The 9,484-nt window shown below is 39.0% G+C and overlaps 1 protein-coding gene across 1 annotated transcript in view; it reads left to right on the top strand.

Annotated features, from left to right (window-relative positions):
* Nucleotides 1-1,111: 1,111 nt before the first annotated feature.
* The window catches only part of LOC103809721 (AT-rich interactive domain-containing protein 4A-like), a gene marked incomplete at both ends in the record, with an annotated part of 20,875 nt that continues 12,502 nt past the window's right edge, over nucleotides 1,112-9,484 (top strand). Inside the window, 3 exons of the mRNA XM_009082578.1 lie at nucleotides 1,112-1,222; nucleotides 3,490-3,555; nucleotides 4,482-4,572. Of these exons, the coding sequence (XP_009080826.1) occupies nucleotides 1,112-1,222; nucleotides 3,490-3,555; nucleotides 4,482-4,572 (268 nt within the window). The remainder of the gene's footprint in view (nucleotides 1,223-3,489; nucleotides 3,556-4,481; nucleotides 4,573-9,484) is intronic.

Genomic DNA, 9,484 nt, shown 5'->3' with positions numbered 1-9,484 from the left:
AGGGATAACGCGGTGTGTGCTCTGCGGGGCGCGTTCCTGCGAGCTGCAGGTGATTTAAAGTTGTCACCGCCGAACAGCCTCATCGCCTACGAGTTGTTGTTGTTGTCGTCGTCGTCCTCCGGGCTCCTGTCTTTAAACGCTTCCTGTCTATGGCAAGTTTGCAAAACCACAGCTTTTGTCCCGCCTTGGCTGCTGCCGGTTTGCTCAGTACAAAGGATTAACAATCGCAGGATGATTTACGAAACGGAGGAACTTTTGCTTTTGCTTTCAGAGCTGAAGAAATAATAGCAATTTTCAACCCTCCTCCCTCTAGCATAAACCCAGTTGTTTCGGGTTCTGTGCCGATTTCCTGTCTCCATAGCCATTTTCAGCGTGGTAGTTTTGTCCTTGTTTATCAGCTGTTACCAGCACAGTAAAGTGAAACCGTGAGTAATAAAAGTCCAGGTTAAGGCAAACATGATGAGGAATATTCCTCTTCAAAATTACTTAAGCAATTAGGGTTTGATAAAGGCATTCCAAGAAAGAGAAAGAAATGCTTTTTAATGGCTGTTGGAAAGATTGCAGCAGATTTCTCTAGAGATCTCCAGGGAAAAAAAAATCCTATATATAGTATGCTATAGACTTAATTGTAAGTATTGGGATGACACCAATCTTATATATGTTAAATAATCTGTGTCATTGGATTGCTTATAGCTGGAAAAAGTACAATTACCTGTTACAATGCCTGTTTGCAGTTGGAATATTTTCCTTTTGTATACTGCATAGGAATTACTTGAATTAGTAGTCACTCCTAGAAGTTATTGTCCTTTTTATAAGGAGATGTTCCAAATATCAGTTCAGTACCCTCAGAGATCATTCTGGGGGAGGCTGATGATAAAATTGAGGGGGTTGGTGTCAATACCAGTGATAAAACTTCCTGTAAGTTGTTTGTTGTTTTTCTCTCCCTTTTGAAGAACTCTTTGATGGCAATTCCCACTCCAGATACTGTTTATCAGTTTAAACTCAACAGGTCTAGAAGTTGAGCTGTGGAATTAAATATGTAATGATGCAGCTGTTAAATATCAATAAGAAGAGCTAAACTTTGTTGTTGCTGTGTGTTGTTTCTCTGTAGGCAGCAGATGAACCTGCCTACCTGACAGTGGGGACTGATGTCAGTGCCAAGTACCGTGGTGCCTTCTGCGAGGCAAAGATTAAGACAGTGAAAAGGCTTGTGAAAGTCAAGGTACTGTGCTGTGATTGCTGCTGGTTTTGTTAAAACCTTGTGCTCAAAGGGTTGTCAGGGAAGATCCTAGTCCTGAAGATTAGAGATGTTCAGCACCTTCACTGTCTGCATTTAAACAACATTTGTATGGGTTTTTTTCTGTTTTCTTGATTGGGTTTGGGTCAGGTTTTGTTTGGGGTTTTTTGTCCTTTTAGTGAGGGATATTGTTGTGGTTTAGTTTTTCTTAGGAGGATGCTGGAACAAGAATGAGCTTTCTTGCTCCATCTTTCCTGATGGCATTTATCTCCTGTTTTTTGAATGCATCAGTTTCCCAGCAATAAGTTTTGATGTCACAAATAGAGGATTATGGCTTTGCATGAGTAATAAGGAATAAGAACAACCTCCTCAGCAGCAAAACTTCCATTTCATTCCAACTGACACTCTCACTTTTACAGCAACGGCAGAGGCAGTGCCAAAATAAACCAACAGCAAAAGAGATGGCAATAACCAGTTTTTAGACCAGGTTTTAGCAATGCGCAGGATAAGATATGTGAAGTTTTGAACATCCTGCCCAGGCTGTAGCTGAGTTTCTGTGCATGGATAATGCACATAATATTCATTCACATTTTCAGGCCTTACAACCAAAGGAGAAGGTTGGCATTTTGGTGTTGCAGTGCTGTTGTAAATGCCACTGTGGGAAGATAAGATCAGTTAAAGGAAAGTTTAGAATTCAAAGTATAGAAATAGTTCTTTTACTTGGTTTTGTCAAACTCTTCCTACTTCAGTGTCTACTGGCCAAGATATGTAAATAAGGCATTAGTGACCCAAAATCCCTAACAAATAGAGATGAAAGCTGCTTTTTATAACTACACATCCAAGTTTTTGTGTGCTTTAATGGTTAGATCAAGCAGAACAAGCCATCGGCCTCTTCAGTTACATATATAGATCATATCACTTTATCAGAGTGCTTTTCATCAATGGAACAAAACCCTGATTCAGATATTGGAGTCTTTTCCCTGTTCCTAATGAGTACTTAGAGAAATCTGTGGTGTTCTTTGAGATCTGTGTTAATGAGAAGCCCTTAGGAAGCAGCTTGCTGGTCTGACAACCTGATTCTGTGTCTGTACCTTTGGTCTAGTAGAGTATTCAGACTGTTAATAGCTATGAGTTTCTTCTTCTCATTAGAATCAGATGCATTATTGCTCCATGATCAGATTTGGGAGTCTGTGAAGCTGCTGTGACTTGGTGGAAGTTCCTGTCAGTGTATCTCCATTATGTGATAACAATAGAAGTTTTAACAAGCTAAGCCTGATACTGTAATTAAGAGCCTGTAGGCACACCCCAGAACACTTGCCAAGAGTGCAGAGAGTCCAGAAGGTGCACTAGGCTTTTCCTGAGAGCAGGACAGCCTGTATCCATCTCTGTGCAAGTTGTATAGAAAGTTTTGTATCAGCGTGAAGTGTATTACTAATCTGAGAGTGTGTTAATACCAATATTATTCTGACATGTGTCTACCATTGGGTTTGCAAGTACAGCTACAGTGTGGTCTGTGATTGAGGGATCTTTGGGGGAGCCAGAAAATTGGTCATCTTTATAGCTGGAAAGGAAGTTCCTGGAGACAAATAGGAATTTTGGATTTTTTTTTGAAGTTAAATTGCATAGATTTATGTTCACTTTGTCCCATCACTGTCACTTTCTCAAAGGGATTTCCAAGGGAGAAGCACAGTTCACTTACACTGTAACTGATCCTGATTTTCATCGCACTTGTAGTGGTTCACATCTGTACATGAAAACTTCCTCTTGCTCAAGGCAGCAGAAATGGTGATAATGCAGTCTGTCTGGTGCTTTCTGTACATATTTCATAAAGAGGGGTTTATTTTGGTTGTAGTTTTAGTGCTCAGTGTGTTGTCAGTAAAGTGCTGTGGCTGAAGCAGAGAGAGGCAAAAACACCTGCAATTATCTGCTCATCTGGAAGTCCAGTTCCAGGTATTCCCTGGGTTGTATCAATACTAAACTTACACAAACATATATTTTCCTTGCCTTGGAATGGCTGATGCCTGATTTGCCCTGATATTTAATCATGATGCTTCAGATTAAACATTAAGTGTGATACTTGGAGCTTCCTGTCAGTAAAACTGTCCATGCCAAGTGTTTTCTGTTCAGTAATGTTTGATTGGTAATCTTAATTTGGATAATAAGGTCTTTGTTATTATAAATACACTTTCTTGTGGTTTTTGTATGCTATTAAAAATCAGCTGCATATTAAAAAGTTCGTGAATATCTTTCAGGTGGTCTTGAAGGGGGATAACTCAACTCAATTAGTGCAAGATGACCAAGTGAAAGGACCTCTAAGAGTATGTATATTGCAAGAGTTTTTTGGTAATCACAGAATTGATCTGTAAAATGCTAAATGTTGATGTTGTTTAGGTACCTGTTCTCCAGAACTGAAATCAGCATGAGGATCCTCTTCCCTTTAGATAGATGGATTCCAAGTAATTAGTGTTAATTGCTGTAGGTTTTAGGAGTTATTTATGCCTCTCTGTGTACTATACTTGATACACAATTTAGCCTGCAGAGTGGTTTTTGTTACCTTCTTATAAGATGTCAAACTTCTTAGAAATAACAAAACTTTGCAACTTCTTAGAAGTGATTAAGAGCTTGAGTGGGAAGCCAAATTCAAGCCCATGAGCCAAGAGTAAATACAATTACACTGTTTTACAGCAATTGATGTGTTCTATACAAAAATGTGTTTATTTGTATTTTTATGCCATGCAACAGTTTTCTGCTAAAACACTGAGCTGTGTTATGAACACTGAATGCAAATTGAGCTCTTCAGAACAGATCATCTTGTATTTGCCTTTTCCCTGTAGCTTTTGCAGGAACACCAGTGCATGCTGGAGACTGCTGCTGAAATTCTGATCTAGCTGACAGTGTTTAAAGTATAAGGAATAGTAGCAATTGCAATGCTTATCAGTAATAAATTAATTACTTTAAATATTTGTTTTCCATTAGTCTTCTAGTGATGCTGAAATGAAACGTTCTGCATTTCTTACTGCTTTGCTGTCTTATTTGCAGTTCAGCTTTCATACTTGAGGACCTTTGTTCTTACTTGCTGAGTAACTAAGTTTTTCAAAGGATCATCTAGCTAAAATGAGTCTTAAAAAATTAGGAGTCTTAAAAAATTAATCTGATTTACTGAAAGAACTAATGCCCACATGTGTTTTTCTCCATTATGTGTTTTTTGGGCCGACGTGTAACCTTGGGCTGCTCCTCCTTGCAGGTTGGTGCAATGGTTGAAACCAAAATGCCTGATGGCTCCTTTCAGGAGGCTGTGATCAGCAAGCTGACAGATGCCAGTTGGTACACTGTAGGTGAGTGGCCACACATTCCATCTATGCTCTGTAATCTTTGAACAATAGATTTCTAATTACAGGTACAATGTAGTAATTGCATCTTGTATTGTAAGGGCTGAGATAGGCTTTGGAGGGAACTTTAAGTCTTCCAGGTCTGGTTTCCTTTTCTATTTAAAATGGGGTAATAATTACTTGATGTTCAGGGAGGCTGTTGCATAGGTAATTGCAGGGCTGAATATTCAAATTTTGTTTGGCATAATGTATCTATACTGATAGCAGTTGCACTCACTGAAATTCAGAATCATTTTTGCAGATTTCAAGACATAAACCTTGCAATTCCTGTAGCTGAACACCTGTGGCTTGTAACAAATGACTGAAATGTGAGCCTTCCTTCACTGTGTGCAGTCTTGTACTAATAGGAGACAGCATATTTTGTTCAGAAAAGAATCAGCATCTCACACCTTAAAAATAAGAGACATTGATGTATAACGTGAATAACTCCTTTAATATCATTGTCAAATAATGATTATACCTGAAGTGAAAGAGAAAACTTCTCCCATTGGAGGCTCCTGTGCTGATCAGTTGCTGAAATGGAAAGCTCAGCCTGCAGGGTCAGCAAAATGTCAGTGTGGAACAGGAATTCATTGCAAGATAAATTCCCTTAGTTTAAATAATTCTCATCTCCAGGTTTTTCTGAAACAGCTTTCAAAGCAGAATGAGAAAACTCAGCAGCAATCAAGTAATAGCAGATAAGCAAATCAGGAGAGGACAGTGTTTGAATCAGAGCTCTGCAAACACCCATCCTGTTTTAGGAAACTCTTACAGCAGTGAAGCCTTAAGTTCACTAGCAGTAGCATAGAAGAAGCATGCTCCTCTCAACTGTCCTTACATGCTACTCTGGGCATTGCTTTTGAGATTAGTATTTGTAAATTTAAGCTGTGTGTTTCTTACTAGCTGCCTTAGGTCCCAAATGTCTTCAGCTTTGCTTCATATTCTTTCATGAGTCCTCTATTCCATGAGCTCTTAATTGTGTTGGTTCATTAACCCCTTTCTTAAGACTTAAAGAAGCTAGTTTTAGTAATCCTGCATTTGCACTGCAGTAGGTGAGGTGATGCCCTCTGTGGTGGGATCAGGATGAGGATCTGCAGATGATTTGGAAGGATTTATCAGTTTATGACTATTATTGTTGGTGTGTGCTTAAAGCTGACGTAGCCCAGTGCTTTGGGCATTTTTCTTAAGGATCATAACGTTGCTGTAAAGTTGTGGTGTGTGTCAGGTCAGGGAGGAGAGGCTTCCTGACTAGGATATTTGGATGTTAGGATGGGATTATTTTGGAGTGTGGAAGATTTTAAATCTCCTTAGTTCAGTGCTCTGATGTGACAGACTCCACGGAGAGCACTGGACCTTCAACTTTGCCTTATAGAAGTGATAACAAACACAGCCTTGCACTGATGATTTCATGGTGTATGAATTAGTGTTTTCATTTTAAAACTCTTGACTGACTTCAGTTTTAAAAGTAACATTTTTAGTTAATTCTGTTTGAATTTGGACCAGAAGAAATATTTGTCTTCCTACATCTGACAAGTGAACTTTAAATCCTCTGTTTGGAGATGAGTTTTGTCTTTTTTTTCCCCTTTTCTTTTGAGTACTGCACTTCTGCCAAAAATCTTGAGGAGCAGGAAATTTGAACAGTGAGCAAGTGCCCTGCCCTGTATTAGTGGATTGTTTAGATTTAACAACTTGTTGAACTGTCCCCAATAATGTAAGAGACAAACCATGCATGCTATGAATTTTGCTTCACACATTTATTAAAGTTCAGTTCCTCAGAAACTCAAACCAATGGATTAATCAAATATTATAATTTTCTTTCCCCCAAAAGTATTTTTTGACAGGCAGAACAGGGAAAATAATATATTTTCCTTAGGCAGACGTGTTAAGACTGCCAGGATTTTGTAAAAATTTGGAGCTCAGAGAGGGATTTAAGTAATCTTGGGGTAAGTGAACATGCAGTACTGCAATGTGGTACTACAGCTATGAAAATACAACTGTTACACACTGGATTTAGATCTTGAGAACCTTTTTGTGAGTTGTATGTGGTAAGTTGATTGTTGATGTTGAAAGCAGAGGTAGCATTGACCAGAGTCAGCGGATCATCAAGTCTGTCATTAAAAGAAACTAGTATTTTACAGTTAAAATTGGGGAACTGTTCTAGGCTGAGTACAGACACACCGAGGTGTGAAAAATTAGCTTTTGCTGCTGCTTCCATTGTGTCCTTTTAGGAAGTTTTGGACAGGTATGAGATGTGTATTTATGCTGCTGTTGAAGCAAACAGTCAAATCGGTTCCATTTTAATAGGTAGTGACTGTACTACCTCACTCTTACTGACTGAAGAGTTGAGGGAAGTGACTTAAACAGACTTCAGGTCTATAGAATGTCTTCCTGAATGTGACCAGGCTTGAGATAGAAAGCACAAGCAAAAGCTTTTGTTTCAGCAGTTTATGCTTTTCCTGTACTATTTATTTTCTATGTTATCTGACATCTGAGTGTTCTAAAAGTAGAGTGAAATGCTTAGTGAGCCCAGTAATATATACAGACAAGCCTTTTCAAAATATTCAGTATAAATACGTAAAAATTCCACCCGAACAAACTGAGAAGGGATGATGTTCACTCTTGCAGATCAGGTTCTTTATTTCACACAGGGATTTTAAGAAGAAAAAAGTCACCTGAAAAAACTGCTTTGATCGATAAGGTGAACCATTAGAACCAGCAGAAATGCTGCTGCACTACCAACACAATGCAAGAGCCACAGTGAGGATCAGTTAGTCTGTTTAAACAGGATCTCCTGTCTGTCAGTGATGTTCAGGTACCTAAAGTAATTAAGGATTTATTTTTATTGTAACTGGCACAGAATCACTTTTTCACCTCTCTTTTACTTATTGATGATACTGTAGCCATTTAGTCCTATCAAATTTTTCAGCTGTGATTTGGAAATACTTCTGAAATTGCCATTGAAATTCAGCTTTTCAGTATAAGTAGGTGAAGAAACAAAAGCTGTTTGGAGTGGCAGTTTAACAGTGTCTAGGAAATGCCATTGCACAAGGGAGTCCTCACATCCAAAATGGGGTGACAGCAAAAGGGGTTTAAGTTCTTTGGTTAACAGAGGGCTCAGTTGGACTTAAAGGTCTTTTCCAACCTAAATGATTCTATTAATCTATGATGCTTTAATCTTTAAAATGGCAGTTACTTAAACGGAACTTCTTCAGTTTACACATTTTCAAGTGCTGCATTGATGCTTTTGAGGTGATGAATGTATTGTTGGGTGATAATTGGAGAGAATTAAAATGGTCTTTCAGATCTCCTTTCAGCTGAGCCAGGCTGGAATTGTGGCTGACTGAGTGCACCATCCACCTGATTCTCTGTTACCTTGTAAAGTGCTTCAGGTAAACCCTGAAATCGTGTCTGAAATGTCTAAAAAAGCAAAGAAACCACAACCCAGACCACACCTTAGAAAGTACATGGTCGTGTTTTCCTTCTCTCATGCTCTGGAATCTTACAAGCATTACCAGAATTTCAGAAAAGAAATCCTTATGTAGATGTCCTTTATGGAGCCACTTTTTTATCACTTCTGTACAGAACTAGAAGCGATGCAATGACTACATGAAAGACAGAAACAATATTTCATTTGGTCATGCATCCAAATGGCCTTTCATTTTTGGCCCATTAAAATCAGTGTGATCTCTCTTTTGACAGAACTCAGGTCAATAATCTCTATGTGCTTGGATCTCCTGAAGTGTATCTAATAATTTATACACTTTAAGCAAGATTAAAAAAACAGATCAGGCACATTGAGTCTTGTGTTTTGCTAAGTTAAAACAATGGCAAAGTTATTCTGAAGAGAAAGAGAAAATGTGTTAACGTTCACTAATTTTTCCTGCGAAATGAGTAGGAAATAGGGGAGGAAAAAGCAAAACAGTGAGAGGCATTTGCAGGTCCTAGTATTAGGGCTGTAAGCATTAGGGCCTTATATACTGTTTACAGTGAAAGGTTTGGGTTACTGTGGTTAGGGCAGGTGACAGCAATTAAAGATACTGAGTATTTGGTTCTGTTGTTCATGTTGTGTGGATTTTGGTGTTTCCAATTCATAATTCTGAGGATATCTATCAGCAAATGAACCAGCACTGATGTCCTGAGACTACAAGAGCAGGAGTGCTAACAGGAGCTATTTATAGCCATTTTCCTGTGTTTAAAAGAAGTTTTGTGATGCTTTATGGAGATACTTATGCTAACAGGAAAAATTGGTCTGGTTCTGGCTGCACCACAACTGTGAGCTCCTGACATGTCTTATTGCTGCACGAAGGGTGATAAGAGCTATCAGTGCCCCCACAGTCATTTGATTTCATCCATGCCAGAGGCCTGTTGGTTTGTGTTTTCACAGCTGGGACAGCACATGTTCTGCAGTGTGTGCACTAGTCATGTCTGTGTGGCTGGTTTGACCAGTTCCAGCATCCTGTTGAGTTCCACATGACAGAAGCATCACTTCATCTTTGGGCTGTGCATGTGTCATCCAGGAATCCCAAACCACAAGTGTGACAGAGGAACTGTCTGTTCCCTCCACTTTGGTGTTTTCTACCACCCTGACCTACCATAAATTTCTTCCTTTTGTCTTGAAAATCAGGTGGATTTTGAGGAAAATCTCTATTTGCCTGACGTCTTTCCGTGGAACATGTTTCTGTGCAGGGCATAAAACCAGAGTAGTAGCTGTGTTGGTTGCTTTCTGGAGAACCTGGAAAGAAAGAATAGCAGCATGTGGCAGTGTATGGGTAGAGGAGCAAGTTAGAAGTGTATTAACTGAACCTTGTTACAAATCTGCTGCATCAAACCTTTGGTTATAAAACCACCTTTGGTACAGTGTGGACTGAGTGTTAAAAAT

The sequence above is a fragment of the Acanthisitta chloris genome, unplaced genomic scaffold, assembly GCF_000695815.1.
Source record: "Acanthisitta chloris isolate BGI_N310 unplaced genomic scaffold, ASM69581v1 scaffold19189, whole genome shotgun sequence".
Classification (NCBI taxonomy): domain Eukaryota; kingdom Metazoa; phylum Chordata; class Aves; order Passeriformes; family Acanthisittidae; genus Acanthisitta; species Acanthisitta chloris.
This window is presented reverse-complemented; position numbering and strand designations above follow the sequence as displayed.